Source organism: Ambystoma mexicanum, chromosome 4q (assembly GCF_040938575.1).
Source record: "Ambystoma mexicanum isolate Mex_15411 chromosome 4q, UKY_AmexF1_1, whole genome shotgun sequence".
Lineage (NCBI taxonomy): Eukaryota > Metazoa > Chordata > Amphibia > Caudata > Ambystomatidae > Ambystoma > Ambystoma mexicanum.
In genome coordinates this window covers 1,036,837,740-1,036,854,659 of record NC_090928.1, presented here as the reverse complement: position 1 = coordinate 1,036,854,659, position 16,920 = coordinate 1,036,837,740, and the positions used below count along the sequence as shown (strand labels likewise).

The 16,920-nt window shown below is 49.8% G+C and overlaps 1 protein-coding gene across 2 annotated transcripts in view; it reads left to right on the top strand.

Moving 5' to 3' along the window:
* EPRS1 (glutamyl-prolyl-tRNA synthetase 1) overlaps positions 1 to 16,920 on the top strand; it is a 1,308,133-nt gene that overhangs the window by 1,259,467 nt on the left and 31,746 nt on the right. For both annotated transcript variants that reach the window (XM_069608586.1, XM_069608585.1), the window contains one exon: positions 4,388 to 4,466. In XM_069608586.1, coding sequence (XP_069464687.1) covers positions 4,388 to 4,466 — 79 coding nt within the window. The remainder of the gene's footprint in view (positions 1 to 4,387; positions 4,467 to 16,920) is intronic.

The window sequence follows — 16,920 nt, the reverse complement described above, 5'->3', positions numbered from 1 at the left end:
GTTGCTTAGCTTACCATAACTGGCGAATTTCTAGGGTTTTTCGGTTTTAATTGGAACCATAACGTCCCTTTAACAAAGTTTTTTCACTGAATATATATATATATATATATATATATATAGGGACCGTAGAAACGATGGTATACTAGTTTCCCACAAGAGGGGCAAGCGGGGAGGGCAATGAGGAATCGGTGGCAGGAACCATCCATCGGAAAAGAACATTACAGAGAGGAAAGGCATTTATTCTTCTAATCGATTCTTTCCTGACATGGATTACTCCTCTGATAGACTCCCAAAGCAGTACGTAAATCTGGGGTAGGGAGGAAGCAAGGACACCATCTAAACCAGAAAACTCTGGAGGACTGTCCTACCAAAACAGGCATCTTGGTCCACAATGGAATCCAAGCAGCAATGCTTAGCAAACGTGTGCAGAGATGCCCACGTTGCCGCCTGGCTAATGTCCAGGACAGGCACTCCCCTCTGCAGGGCAGAAGGGGGAGCCACTACTCTGGTAGAATGAGCTCTCAGACCCTCTGGTACATCCTTCCTAGCCAGATAGTAGCATTCTGAGATGCAGAGGATGATCCACCTGGTCAGGATCTGTTTGATCACAGCCCTGCCGGCACAAGCACCAGTGTAACCAACAAAGAGCTTGTTATCTTTCCTAGCCCCTCTAGTATGAGACATGTAGAAATTCAGGGCCCGTACTGGGTCCAGCCGATGGAATCGTTCCTCTGCCTTGGAAGGGTGAGGCGGAGGAAAAAACACAGGAAGTTGGACCTTCTGAGAGATGGAAATCCGAGACTACATTTGGCAGAAAGGAGGGTCTCACTCTCAACGTCACCTTATCTTTGGAAAAGCCAAATAGGGAGCTTAAACAGACCATGCCTGGAGGTCACTCACCAGTCTCGCAGAAGTGATGGCAGCCCGGAAAATCACCTTACGTGTGAGCAATCGAATAGAACAGGAATGAAGGGGTTAAAACAGAGCGCCCATACATTCAAATTCTACGCCAGAATAACAAACTGTTGGAGCGGAAACTGGTTACACAAACCCTGAAAGAACTGCAGAACAGTGGGGATTGTGGAAAACTAGCCCTGTCCTAGTGGCGAGGTAACCCTTCACAGTGCCAATCTGCAGGCCCACTTGGCCCAGGAAAGCATAAAATCCAGCACAGAGGACCGGATAAAAGGATCCAGGTCCATTTCCTGGCACCAAATTGAGCATTTACGCCTCCTGCAAGCATAAATGGATTTCGTAGCGGGCCTCTGAGCTGAAAAGGAGCACATCAAGGATGTCTGCTAGGTCCCAATCCTTGTATCTCAGCCTCTCAGTAGCCAAGCATGAAGGTTCACGCTGCTGAGGTTCAGATGGAGGACACGCCCCTCAGTTTGGGAGAGCAAGTCTACTCTCCTCGGAAAGGCACCAGGGAGAGAAGATGGACATGTGCAACAACTCTGGATACCACGTTCTGCAGGCCCAGTCTAGGGCGATCAGGATCACCATGGTTCCAAAAAGGCACAGTCTCCTGAGAACCAGCGAAATGACGGTGATCAGTGGGAACACATAAAGGAGGTCAAAAGTCCACTTGACCATCAGTGTGTTACACCCCCTGCCCTCCAGCCTCCTGACATGGAAATTCCATAGAGCAGAACAACTTGCACTTCTTGTTGGCACTGGAAGCGAAGGGGTCCACTTGTAGAGTTCTCAAAAAATAGAAGGTCTGCTCCAGAACATCAGCCAGAGCTCCCACTCATGGGAGGCTAAAGTCTGCCTGCTCAAGGAATCGGCTGTGACATTCTCCCGCCCGGTCAGGGAGGCACTTTTCTCCAGAGCCCAGAACCACATTTTCATTGCTTCTTTCCACAGAGACAAAAAACCTACGCCACCTTGTTTGTTGAGGTGGTACATGGCCACTGTATTGTCCGTCGGTATCGGCACAGTGCACGTTGGTGGCGTGGCTGAAAGATGAAAGGACGCCATGCACCGCCTGTGGGCGCACACAAGCCTCTGGGTTCTGCCGGCCTTTGGAGTGTTCTCTCTTGGGACAGCGGAAGAGATCGGCCGAAAATGCCCTTGCTGGGGGTCCCAGTTCAGAGCAGACACCCTCCGCTTCACCATCCACGGTGAGCCTGCTGGTTGGTGTTGTGACTTCCGAAAGGCTGACCCTCTTCGCCGAAGGATAAACCGACGACCACAAGAAGGTTGCTTTGAAGGTTGCTCCGTCGACAACCCGGTGAACGGTTGCCCCGTCAACAACCACAGTAACAATGGAAAAATCTGCCCAGATGATCACACTGCTTCTCCAGCCCACGGCAGCTGCCACTTTGGCCACGATCATTACCGCCTTGACCATGACTACCCAGTCTGTGAAGTCTTCGGTCATATCCTCCTTCCCGAAGCATGCAGGGAGGGCAAAGGAAGAGTTACTGCCAACAGATTTTTTTCCCAGGCCTACGGCAAGTCAGAGGGAGGTTGCAAGGGCTATCTACACAAGTTTAGATGAGTCTTTGCAGGAAGGCTGCTGCTCAGATCATGCGTGGGGAGATTCCTCCTGTGGAACAGGACTGGTCATCGGCTCCCCCAAGGCGAATTAGCCCTTCACCATTGCTGGAAACAACTGCCCCTCCACAGAGCTATAGAGGCATGTCACTGGACATTTTACGACACTTCATACGTTGGTGTCAGAAATACAGCAACAGCTGCCTCCAGTGGTTCCAATTGGGAGCCCCCCAGGCACAGCCCTCTGAGGCCACGGCATAGGCCATGCCCCGCAGGACCAAAGCGTCTTCCTACACTGACGCGGCCAACGCCGCCTCCCACCACAGCTGTACCACTGGTATGGACACAGATATGGGCCCTGCACAGACCGATGAGTTTGATGACTTTGTACCACCAGATGGAGAACCTCTGGGTGCCGATGAGCCCTCCAGGACGTCGCTGCTAGATGATGTGGGGTCATTCCACTCCATGATCTCAAGGGATTGCGCCCTCTTCAGCTTGTACCCGAAGTAAAGGAGGGGTTCTTTTATCAAAGACGTGAATCATCCAGGAAAACTGTGACCTTCAGCCCTTTGCTGGACGACATTTGGGATGAAGGCCTGGCTCTCATGAAAACCCCAACCTGAAGGGATAGGCTTGAGAAAAAGTATAGAGTGCAAGACTCGGCTCTTAGATGCCTCCAGGTTGCAACCGTCCCGAACTCAGTGGTGTCGGCTGCCGCTAGGAAGCGGTCAACAAACCCATCCTCTTCATCCATGGTACCCCCTGACCAGGAGGGGAAGAAGCTGGACGCAATGGGCAAGCGTATCATCTCTACTGCTGCTTCAAGGGTGGAGGCAGTCAGCGTCTTGACCATCCCGGCCTGTTATGATAGGGAGCTATGCTTTAAGCCGGGCCCGATACTGGACTTATTGCCTGAGGACAAGAAAGCCGAGGCACTGCCTCTGTTTCAGGAGGAAGAGGTGGCCTCCGACCACGCCATCACTGTGCCATTGGATGTCACAGATTCTGGCTTTCGCCAGATGGGAAACCGTGTGGCATTCAGAACCAAGGTTGTCTGAAGGCCACTCATTTCAGACCAGACGTCCAATCCAGGGTGGTGGATATGCCCTTCGACAGGGATAACCTGTTCTGCAAAATTGTAGACAAAACTCCACACAAAACTCCACAAGCCATTTAAAACAGACACTGAGATGGCTCGGTCGCTGGGGTCCCTACAGCAGCGAAGATCATCTTCCTTTCGATCCTCTAGAGGGAAGTTCAGCAGGTCCACTAAGAGCTGCACATCCACTTGGTACCATCAGCCCTCCCGTTCCACCCCTCAGGAGGCTTACAGGGGCCGGCCGTAGGCTTTCAGAGGAGGGACAGCGCTGAGGTCGCACACAGGTCAGGATGCAGACGCCCAAGCAGGCCTGACCAGGCCCAGGACACGTGACCCCGCTTTCGCTCCTCAGTGGGAGACCGACTTTTAACCTTTGTTGACAGGTGGGAAAACATCACCACCGACAAGTGGGTGCTGGACATACTTCATCAAGGGCATACCCTGAAGTTCGAGCACAGGTGCTCTTGCATTCCTCCCGTGGCAAAGAAGGAACTACACATGGCTCAACTGCTGCAAGAGGTCCAGGCCATGTTGGAAAAAAGGGGCGATAGAACCCGTCCCGCTATGACTCCAGGGATATGGAGTGTACTTTAGAAAGGTCCATACCATTATAAATACACCAGTGAGATACCACTTAACACATGTAAATAATGGATACTGTTTGATTGCATTCACTGTACAAGCTTAGACAATTAAACGGGTGTGCCTTCACAAGATGAAAAAAACACACATTAAAAAGTCTTTTTTCATTTTGAAGATTATTGGTCTCTCTTTTTTGTTTTCCAGGGCTGCAGAAGACTTGAAAAGCCACATGGTGGTAGCCAACACAATGGATGAATTTCAGAAGGAACTTGATTCAGGAAAGGTAAGTTTCTCCTTTTGGGTCATTGTGCCTTTTCCTAATGTTTTTGTTTTTTCTTGCATAGGACTGACGCACATTGAAATCTCCAAATGCATATAATTAAATTGTTGATGTTGTGGAAGGTTATGGTGTTTGTTAGGTCTGTGGATGTTCAAGAGCCTCGAACGGTGCATTATTTGCTGGTATTATTTTGGTGTGCATCTGTGCCACAACATTTCCCAGTAGTCTCCAGCTATGTTTGTGTAAAAAATATAAATTATTTTAAGATCCAATGTTTAAAGTATTCAGCAACTCATCTTTGATGTAGCAAGTTTTGTACTCGTACCTCATGTCTTTTTAGTTTGGGCTGTTAGGTGATGCTTCATCACCACCTATACGCTAAAGCTATTGCATTGGAGTACATCTAGGAGGGTACACAGAATGTGAGGAGGGACCAAACAGCCTGTGTACTTTGTTTGGCTCTTTACCCACCCATGACTGTGCTAATCCCAATGGCTTTTCCTGTTAGGAAAGATTTTAATTGCGTGCAATTTCCCCTCAATTTGTGGACCCCCCAAACTTTTTGGTTTTGTTTGACTATCCTATCCTGACTTTTTGCCAGTGCAGCCCTGCTTTCAGCTGGGCTCCACTGGGCTTTTGCTCACTTGTTATGGAGAAGCTGACACGTCCTTCAGACTGTCAGTACTGGGATACAGTTTCCCTTAGTCTTTCACTATGTTGCCATTTCTTGGTAACGTTTTAACAGTGCACAATGTACCTTTCAGTACCGTGCGCTGGGGTCCTTTTTGTTTTATGGCCATAGACGCACTCAAAGGAATTTTGGGTGAAGATACAAGTGCGCCTGGGACGAACTGGTGGCAGCAGTTAGTTTTTATAAGTGTTTTAGTTCTTCTTACGGAATCATTTTGTGTTTACCGCATTTGGTTCAAGACACTGGCCAGGTTCGAAAATGGCAGAGCCACAAAGTCTTTTGTTGTTTCCCATGGCCATTTTGTCCCTTACCTACACCCATGTCGAGTAACATGGGTTTTCCTTATTTGGGCATGCAGCCTTCCGCGAAAACAAATATCTTTTGCAGGCTTCTGCCTGTCACATGTGTGTGCCCAGTAAGCTGTTTGGGATGGTCTGGTCCCAATCCACACTACTAGTGCCAGGATGTCTAGAGTGCCTGAACGACTGGGACCACGGTGGACTGTGATTGGTCCACGACTCGGATGCCTGATTGAGAGCAGATTTTTGATTTGAAGTCCTCGATTTTGGCGCAAAGCTAATCTTGGATAAGAAAAGTGGCTCGGCATCCATTCCAGGTCGATCACCTGAGATCTCCCCGAACTACAGAAGGAGCCAAGTGTCCTGTACGAAGAAAGTTGTGGAACCAGCCGAGTCGTACTGGAAGGTTTTGGCACTCTTCGCTCTCTGCTGTCCCGTCGGACCCCTGTTTTCGTCATCTATCAAGAAGGCCAGCCAGGGTGCTTCGCCCCTTTGGAGTAGTAAAACTACTCTCTGCGCCCCCTGCATACCTGCCAACGAGCCCCTTCGGAAGTGTTCCTGCGCCATCCAGTGAATTGTCCAGCTCTACCTCCGGGTATCGTGCAGAATCGCTGCTGTCTCGAGTTGAATCCCGAGACTTGGGACATCGATTGCGTGTGGTCCCATGCCCTCTCCCACCCAATTTCACAGGCCTAGCTCCTCTGGGTGCCGAATTAGGAGAGTGTGCAACACTGCACACATCTGTGATTCCCGCATCACTACCTGTTGGTGACGATCACTGTAGGTGTCTTGCTGACCTGCTCTCCTGTGCACTGAAGCCTGCTGCACCAGAATTTTCTTTGGATCTCGTTCGGAAACTAAGAAAAGGCAACTGTCAAGTCACGGATGATCGTTCTAGCCCGCAGCCGCTGAAAGCTGGAGCGCCGCGAAACTGCAGGACTCAAACCTACAAGCGACCTCGACTAAACTGGCAATGTTTGGTCCAGACTGTGCCAAGAGTCAGTGCGTACTTGCATCTCTTACTGGTGGCCCCACGGCCCAACTGATCTTTTACACAATGATATCCCTTACAAGGTATTCACTTTTGGCTGGGTTAGCCTGCGCTCCCTAGCTATTCTCACCTTTTTAAAAACTGCTTTGCTGCCAAGGGCAGATCCTACTGGAATAGTGGGAACCAATTCTTCATCGCCTCAAGCCCCTTCCTGACTTGCTACAGCTCTCCCAAGAAGACCGCTTTTTTTACGCACAACTGTACTGTTTGGCACAAGGCTCCCCACTTGGGGCTGGACTCAAAAGTTCGGGAACAACTCTGAAGAATTGTCTAATGCTCCTAGTGTGTTAATCCACCCATCACTGTACAGGTTGTGGATGTGTTTTACTCATTTGTTGCCTTGGGAAACGTTTTGTTTATATGTTATATAGTAGAGTATTTTGTGATGTAACTGTTTTTTTATAACTAAAGTTTACGTGTCTATTGGTCCGGCCGATAATGAATGTATAGATATTTTTCATATACACTTGTCTAAGAGTAATTTGTGGTTCGTTACTGTGTGTGCTCATTGTGGGCTTTCAATCACTCTCACCCCTCCTGAGACTGGCTAGACCGCCTGCCAAGCTACCTAGATTGGCCTGGTTTGTCTAGAAGGTTCACCTGTTTCACTAAGCCAAGGGTGGCCTCCTAAACCTCTGCCCACCAGGTCAGAGTTTAGAAATCCATCTTAATTCCCAATTGGCCCTCCCAAAAAACACTCTCCTAGGATATCTTTGTGTTGGCTCTGCAGTAATATCAAACCTTGCACTGTATTTTACTGCACGATAGAGCACTGTTATATCAACGCTGTCTTCTGAGAGTTAATGGCTGCATTGCCGTTGTAAGTGAGCTCCGGGTGTAATAAGTCCCTTAACCAAGTGTGCCTTCAGCGACTTGATTTTTAAGGAATGTGTATACTTCTATCTGTTCCTTGCACTCATGTCCTATTAAAATAAGCATTGGCAAAGCCAATGGATTTGGCTTGTGTGTAGGTAGTAAGCATTTGCCAAGTGCTGCCATCACATTCCCAGTTATTCACACCATTATGGAAGTGCCTGGCAAATATCGATTTCTTGCTTACCCAAATGCTAAAACTGTTGGATTTGCAAATCCTTGTTTTTTCATGCTGTACTGGCACTCCAGGTGGATGGGATTGATCCCAAAGTGCACAGGAATAAACCCTTTTTATGTGAAAAACCTTCACCCACATCCTTTTCACTGAGTTCGACGGGAGAGGTTTCCTTACTCCGGGGCTCCCTTTTTCATTTGGCGCTTCTTGCCCATTTTGCTAAATTTCATATTTTTGTTTAGGCCAGTTCACAGGGGCTCTTTTGCAATATCTTATACATAGTCGGTAAATCCATTTTTTTATCCTGCAGAAAGAACAATGGACCAACATTCGACCTGCATGCACGTTGTTTTAAGTCCCCCAGGGCAGTTCATTGCTGAGAACTCTGCTCCCTGAAAGAGGCTCTTCAAGGGCTATAAATATAGGAGATCTTCCACCAACCCCATCCTCTGGCATGTAAAGTCGTCTTTATTGTTAGGGAGCTTTTTCAAAAGTCCTCTGGTGAGAGATTAGGCAGGTTAGCATGTAAGTGCTAAGCACTGTTTCCCTCAAGTTATTTCTGACTCTCCCAACTGGTTGGTCGGCAGAGAAGTCCAGGATTCACTCTGATGGGGCAATGTATAGCTTGTACAGTTGACACACCAATCCCAACAAGATTTTATGATTACTGATATGGCGTGGCTAGAGAACAAAGTGGCATATTTGGTGGCAAGAACGGGGGAAAACAGATGGCTGCGCAGCTGCAATTTGGGTATTAGTTACAAGGTTGTGACCCATTGCGTATGATGGAGGGATCTGTCTCGGGCGGATACTGTTCCACATGGGTAGGAAGAATGGAACTCTGCAGACAAAACATGTTAGTCCATCCTCTCAATGTTGGAGGATGTTTGTTAGGTACGTTTTAGTCAGTTACATGTAAAGACTGACTGTTTTATGCATGTTTCTTTTTGTGTCAAAACCTACTACTAACAATATCTGTGCGTGTGACATATATTTGGCCTGTGGATACTCTAGACTTCCCTATCTGTTATTTAAAGATGTATAGAAAACACAGTTCACTCTGCTGCTGCTTCGGTGATTATTGTGGGTGGTTTTTGACAATTTTTATACGAAAAGCACAAAGTAATGTTGCTAAATATTGACTCATTGTGAAAAGATTTGCATAAATAAATAAAGAGTAGAGGTAAGTAATATACTGGAGAAAGATGTTGAGGTGGGGGTATTTTATTCAGCGATTTTTAAACTTTGAGAGTAAATGCGATTACAAAGGAAAGTGTTCGAAGGGATAGGTTCCTCCAACTTATTCCACATCTGTAACAGGTAATCGCCACAGCTGTGCTGCTTCGGGAAATGTTCGGCTCCTGCGTCGATGATGTCAATACGCTGTCCTCGAGGGCTTCCGTTGAGCCGACGTTACTGGATGTTATAAGTAGGACGCATGACGCCCGTAGCCTCAGTTCTGTTTTTTCAGCGAACGTGTTCACTTCGGAGATCTCGGCGCGCATCGGTCCTTCTGAGTACTTCTATCGGTTCTTCGAACTTGTTTGTTTGTGAAGATATCATGTCTTTGTCTTCTTGAATCCGGACCGCGGGGTAGAAGAAGTGTCGGACTGCGGTTCCAAGATGTCACTTGCGGACCCGCACAACGCCTGCCTCTGGTGTCTCGGTGAGGACCACGCCACGGATGACTGTGACAATTGCCAGTCGTTGACACCGAAGGCCATGCGAGAGCGGAAGAAGAAGATTTCTGTTGGTAGGGTTTCCAAGCCCCGAAATTCGAAATCCGCTGGGCTTTCGACCGACTATTCGAGAGGCGACTCTGCATCGTCGGCGTAAATCCAAGGTGTCTCGGTTACAGAGTGGTTCCCGCCATTCCTCTGCCTCTTCGAGGTATTCACGGAAGCGCTGTCACCGGTCGCCTTCCCCGTCCGAGGAATCTGCCAGTCGGCGGGTTGCTTGTCCCAACAAGCATTCCTCTCCTGCGGAATGGGATACTTTTCGTAAGGAGATGGCGATTTTTGAATCGTAGGGCTCCGTTCCATCCGCGCCTTCGAAAGAAGCTGGCAGGGAACGTGCTAGGGCCACCGCTCGCACGCCTTCAGAATCAGGTGGTCGTCGCGATCATCGGGAGCCTTCGGACAAGGTGGATCACTCTAGACATGCCCGCTCCAGGTCCCGGTCCTCGACGCCCTTGAGACCGTCGGAGCTTGTGAGGTCTTCGAAGAAGACGTCGACGCCATGTCCTTTGAGGGACTCTCTCAAGGCTCTGCCTCTGAGGAAGCCATCGGCGCCGAGGCCGTCGAAGGACACGCTCGGGACACCGCCCTCGAGGCCTGTGTCGAAGCCATCAGCGCCACGCTCGACGCCAATTCCGTTTACGCCCTTCGAGGAGGCTTTATTGGAGGTGCCCCGGAGACCGGTGGAAACCCCGAGGAAGGCTCTGGCCAAGTCGAAAAATGTGGTTGTGCCTTTTTCTGTGCCCTCATCCAGGGATTTATTCCAGCCTCTTGATTATATTTCTGAGGTGGATGAAGGGTCTGAGGAAGGTTTGGTTCCTGATGAGGTTCCTGACAACCTCTTATCTGGTCATAGCCAGATGGAAGACCTGCGTCAGTCTTTGCACGACGCCAGTGGTCTGGACACCTCTCCGGAGGTTGAGTTCAGTATGCCTGAGCCTGGCCCGCACGCTGATTCTTTGTACGGGCGGCTCATGTCGAGTGTGGTGGAGTACTTGGGGTGGTCTGCGCCACCAATGGTTTTTCTGCAGGATGACCTGACGTATATCTTGGACCAAGGTCCACCAACTGACCCGGTACTGCCATTCCATATGGCCTTGCAAAGAAGGGTGGCGGTGGCTTGGACTGCTCCGGAGAGTCTCCCGGCAGTGGGTAAGTCGTTGCCGAAAAAGTACCGCCCAGCCAGTGGTGACCCCGGCTACTTGTCCATGCACCCTACTCCGGGGAGTTTGGTGGTGCAGGCGGCTACGGCCCCAGCAAAACAGGCGTCGTACCCTACCATCCCTCCTGATAGGAACGACAAACGTTTTGACGGTTGGGCGAAGAAAGTCTTTTCTTCAGGGGGTATGGCTTTGAAAGCAGCCAACTCTGTGTGTGCCTTAGCATGTTTCACTCACACTCTGTGGAATTGTTTCATTGGCGGCTGAACATATGCCCGAATGGGAGGAACGGGATGGCTTTCTTGCCCTTGTACAGGATGGCAAAGATGCCATGTGTGAATCCGTTAAGTCAGGTCTGGACGTGGCAGACTGTGTCAGCCGGTCCATGGCGGAGAGCACCGTGATGCGCAGATTTGCGTCATTGCGGAAGTCGGGGTTTGCTCCTGATGTGCATGCCCGGCTTCTCAACATGCCCTTTGATGGTGACCATCTTTTTGGCAGCAAGGCTGACGAGAGCCTTGAGAGGTTGCAGACCTCCAAAGCTGCAGCAAAGTCGTTGAGCGCTGCAGTTCACCAACCTCTGCCTTTTCATCCTAGGGGACAGCAATGGATGGGAGGTTCCTTTCGATACTACTCGACCTTTGGTAGATCGAGGGGAGCTGCAAGTCAAAGGGGCCAACGTAGGAGTACGAGAGGTGGAAAACAAGGTACTCGAGGTGCCAAGGCCGCTCGGGCAGTTGCCTCTTTGCCCTCAGGCACTGCCGCAGCCGCTTCAGCTCATTCATGAGGCCATGTCCCATGGATCGTCGGTTGGGGGGAAGGCTGGCGCAGCATCTTGTAGAATGGCATGCCATTACTTCAGATGTGTGGGTTTTGGAGATAATAGCCCACGGCTACTGTCTTCCTTTCCGGCAGAGGCCTCACGACAATCCACCAGGGAATCTCTTTGAAGAGTCCGGATCCGCACCTTGTGCAGGAAATCAAATCCCTGCTGGAGAAAGGCGCCATAGAACTGGTGCCTGTAGCGGAGAGGAACAAGGGATGGTATTCCCCATATTTTTTGATCCCGAAAAAAGACTGGGGATTGAGACCCATCATGGACTTGCGTGGTTTGAACAAGCTCTTCAGCAAGGACAAGTTGAAGATGGTTACTCTCTCTCAAGTCCTCCAGGCCCTTCAACTTCAGGACTGGTTGGTGTCTCTCGACCTCAAGGACGCTTACTTTCATGTGCCGATTCATCCCAAACACAAAAGGTTCGCGGTTGGTGACTCGCACTTTCAGTTTCGGGTCCTGTCGTTCAGTTTGACCTGCGCCCGAGGGTCTTCACCAAGCTCATGTTGGTGGTAGCAGCGTATCTCAGGAAAGGGGGGATTCACGTCTACCCCTACCTGGACGATTGGTTGATCAGGGCACGCTCTCCCGAGCAAGTCCTGGATCATCGGTCAGTCACCTGCCACTCACTTCACAGGCTGGGCTTCTCCCTCAACTTAAAGAAGTCCCACTTGATGCCAACCCAGCGGCTCCAGTACATCGGAGCAGTGCTCGGCACATCCCTGGGGCAGTGTTTCCCTCCCCTGGTGAGGGCCCATCACATTCTGCAGATGGTGCACAAGTTTCAACATGCCCAGAGTCTCCCGGCGTTTAAGTTCTTGAGGTTGCTAGGCCTCATGGCATCCTACATTCTCCCTGTGCCAGGCTGCGGATGAGATCTCTGCAGTGGGCTCTCAAGATGCAGTGGTCGCAGTCCTCTGGCAGGATGTCGGATCCCGTTCAGGTGCCGCCCTCGGTTGCCCAGGATCTTCTGTGGTGGTCTGTCGAAGGCAATCTGATGAAGGGGGCTCTGTTTTGGCTACCCTGGCCGGAGGTGACGATCGTGACGGACGCATCCTTCACGGGATGGGGAGCTCATGCCAACGAGTTGACAGTCAGCGGTCGTTGGTCTCTGTTGGAGTCCAAACTCCATATCCATCTGTTGGAGCTGAGGGCCATCAGGCTAGCCCTGAAGGCTTTTCTGCCGTCTGTGGGGGACGACTGTCCTGATTCTGACGGACAATGTAGTGGCCATGCATTACCTCAACAAAAGGGGGGGAGGGGCAGGGTTTCTCCCTCTGTGCAGAGAGGCGATGCAGCTCTGGTTCTGCGCCATCCAGCAGTAAATTTCGATCTCGGCAATTAATCTGGCCAGAGATGAAAACGAGGCGGTGGACGGTCTGAGTAGGCAGAGCATGGTCTCTCACAAGTGGGAGCTGGCTCAGGAGATTCTCCTGGAGATCTTCGCCCTTTGGGGGACCCCTCAAGTAGATCTCTACGCCACCAGTGTCAACTGGAAGTGCGAAAGATTCTGCTTGCTGGAATTTCCTCCAAGAGGAGCCTTAGGGAATGCGTTCATAGAGGACTGCTCCTTTCCACTGCTGTATGCGTTTTCTCCAGTCCCCGTCATTCTGCAAGTGCTGCAGAGGTTATGGAGGTTAGTTTCCCGAATGATCCTCATTGCTCTGGCATGGGTCCGGAGAACGTGGTACCAGGACCTTCTCTACATGTCCATCTGCCCTGCATGCCGTCTTCCCTACCGAGACAATCTGATCTCACGGGAGGGGGGGGGGTCAGGTTCTCCATCCAGAGGTCAAATCTCTCAACCTTCATGCTTGGCTTCTGAAGGGTTGAGGTGTAAGGATTGGGACCTCCCTGAAGACGTCATGGAGGTGGTGCTTTTGGCCAGAAGGCCTGCAACAAAGTCCCTGTACCGTTGCCATTGGAGAAAGTTCGACTGGTGCAGGGTTAAGAATGTGGATCCTTTTCATGTGCCATTCCTGTGGTTCTGTCCTTTTTGCTTTAGTTAGCCCACAAGGGCCTGCAAGTAGGTACCATTAACGGTTACCTGGCGGCGCTGTCCATATTTAAGCGCTCGTCTGAAGAGTGTTATTATTTTAAGATTCCTTTGATTTCTCAGTTTCTGAAAGGGCTCACTATTGTGTTCCCACCGTCGCCTTTCCAGGTGCCCGTTTGGGATTTGAACCTGGTTCTAAAATTCCTAATGGGTGCTCCATTTGAGCCTTTTACATTCTTGTCCTTTGAGACTGTTGATCTTTTAAAACTGTATTTTTAGTGGTGGTTACTTCAGCTCGCAGAGTGAGTGAGTTGCAGGCACTATCTGCTAAGCCACCCTTCAGTGTTTCATAAGGACAGGGTTGTCCTTAGGGTTCGTCCTTTTCTTCCGAAAGTTGTGTCGGAATTTCATTTAAGCCAGAAGGTCATTCTTCCGGCGTTCTATCCTCCTCCACATCCTGGTAAGGAAGAGGAGAGGCCTCATAGGTTGGATCCTAGGAGAGCATTATGTTTCTACATCTCACGCATGTCCTGGGTCAGAGTGGACGATCAACTCTTTATATAGGATACACTGGAAGGCGTTTGGGACAAGCTGTTACTAAGCAGACTTTGTCTAGATGGATTAATTTGACAATTTCTGAATGTTATCGCTTGGCGGGTAAGGACCCTCCGGTAGGCTTACGGGCCCATTCTACTACAGGTGTGGCTGCCTCTACTGCTCTGCAGAGGGGTGTTCCCATTCGTAACATTTGTGAAGCAGCCACATGGGCCTCTGTTCATACCTTTGTAAAAAAAAACTACTCCTAGGATTCTATCCATGGGCAGGAATTGATCTTTGGCAAGGCGGTCCTCTTTTCTGCAATTTAATTGGGCATTCTAAAATTCTAAATTCTTTTCCCACCTCCATAAGTTGGTACTGCTTTGGGAGTCTGTCATAGATGTGGAATACGTCGGAGGAACCAATTCCTTCGAAGAACAAGCTACTTTCTTACCTGGTAACGTTCTTTTGATGGGATGTTCTGACGACGTATTCCACATCGTACCCTCCAGCCTGTCCCGCTACAGAATTTCTTATGCGATTGCAGTTTGTTTCCGCAAGGCTTTCAGTGGTCATATTGACAGAAGATTGGTGCCACAAGTTCTGGGGGAAAAAACTACAACTGAGGCTACGTGCGTCCTACTTATAACATCCAGTGACGTCGGCTCGACGGAGGCCCTCGAGGACAGCGTATCGATGCAGCACGCACATGCTGAAAATTTTCCGAAGCAGCACAGCTGTGCTGATTACCTGTCATAGATATGGAATACGTCGTCGGAACATCCCATCGAAAGAACATTACCAGGTAAGAAAGTAACTATTCTCCTTTGAAAGAGTATGTGACATCCAGAGGACTCATGCTAAAAGTTAAAACTATGGAACTCATAATCATGTGGCAAAGGATCACATTGTGACAGAAAAACAAGTTTCCCTTACAATTAATGTATAAAGCACGGGGCGCTGAGCACAAGCACTCTCACAAATGGAACAGATGAGTACTAAGACACAGGGCTTCCCCTCTATGCAAAGGATATTGTATGGTTCTAGTACCGTTTACCACATTGACTCAGTTAAGTTTGAATGGATGTTTAAACTAGACATAGCATATTCTTATTCATATGTGACAGAGATAAGGTTTTAAAGTGGGAGTATTTTACACACTGTTTTTATAATTGGAGTGTAAACTAAATTTCAAGAGTAAAAATGACTTGCTCTGCAAGAGTGTAAAAAATATGTGACAGGCAACCAAAACATGACTAACCTTGAAAATGTATTTCTCCAGCATGGGGTCTGGCATGGATTCACATGCTCATGAACATTCCCTGTCGTCAGGCTGAGAATCCTTGGTAAAAGAAAAAAACTGTTTCACTTTCACTTGAAAACTGTATTTCTCCTGTAAACCAATTGCTGCCCTTTGGGTCATACTGCCCCATCTAATGACAGTCCTCTCCCTAAGCTCCACCCCTTGAGGACATCTTCAGATTTTTCCTGCACGCTTCAGTGTTGGGAGTACTCTTAGTGTTCTCTGAGCTATTGTTTCATATTTAAAGTTTTCGGCACATTTTAGTAACCTTTTCTGACCGATTTTTGTCTAATCGTTCAACCGGAGATCGACTACCAGCACCGGGGACCGGCTGTCGGTGAAGATCACACTACATTGTGGATCTTTCATCGAGTTTCGAGAAGGCCTGGGCTTGGGCCTACTTTGCATTTTTCCACCATGACCGAGGATAAGAGATGCCTCTTCAAACTATACGTGAAATGTGGATTGAGGAACGTGTGCGTCGAAGATCAGCACCATAAATGTCTGTATTGCCTGCATGTGGACCATGATGTGGAGGGATGCAAGGGCTGCTGTGGATTTTCGAAAAAGACAAAAGAAGTATCGCTACAGCAGGCTGGCAGCATGGCTCAAATCGGGCAAGGCCTCTGACTCTGCTTCCGGGCACGGTCATGCTTCTCCCAGGACTGGTCGGTCCCACGAACAAACTCCCTTAGAAAAGAGGTTGAGATCCTTTGAGGCAGCACGTTGTTGATCCCACTGGGTTCACCGCTGTTGCGGGTCCCAGTCAGGAAAGACAACGTCGCTGTTACCAACCACTTTTACGGTGAGCCTACCAGTGAGGGAAGCTCCCTTTAATAGACAGTCCTTTACTCCTTCAAAACTCTGCTTACCATCGTCGGACAAGGCAACGAAGGAGAGGTCCGAAGGAGGCCCTTTGCTGTAACTCCCTCCCCTCCCTCAGTGATGCCATCAGCAGCTCAACCGGCCAAAACAACTTTGTCATCAACGGTCACAACCACGTTGACAAAGGCTCCTTCTACCACCCCATCAACGACCATCCCTTTGTCAAAGGGGGGCTGGCCACGATGGTGGCGTCCAGTCACGGTGATGACCTTCCCACTGGTGTCTCTACCACCACTCCTCAGAAGTCTCCAGAGAGGGGAAAGGGTAAAACTCCTACGGACCCCAAGAAGGGTATGGAACCGTGGCCTGCCCCAATGAGACCGGTACAGATTTATATGAGCTCTGATGAGGGCGACGCAATCTACCCGAAGACTATTATTCGGACCACAAAGGGAATCGGGGACCCATATCTGTAGGTGGGTCAACACAAGGCGAGCCCGATCCTCCACCTCGTCAGGACGCACCAGTATAGAACTTCCACCTCTCATTCCTTCCACGCCTCATTCCAGGGACATGCCTTTGGACATTCTGACCATGCTGCACACTTGTATTAGAGATTCAACAGTGACTGCCGCCCACACAGGGCCCTGCTCTGTTTGGGAGTCCCCTCAAGACTGCTTTCCGGCAGCCCTTCCCGGTGCAGATCAAAGGACCCTGCTGGCCAAGGCGTCAACCGACAGCACCTCCACCTCAGGGCTTGACCCCGACTGGGGATCCTGCCATGCACACAGGCACGGATACGGCCGCTATGGCGACGGACATCGATGAAAACGAGGACTTCGTACCAGCTGACAGGGGAACCAGTGTCCGCATGAACTGCACAGGGCCTCTCTGCTGGATGAGGTCGACGCCTTCCACGCAGTGATGTCCAGGACCTCTGAACTTTTCCAACTGCTGCCTGAGGAGACTAAAAAGGAAG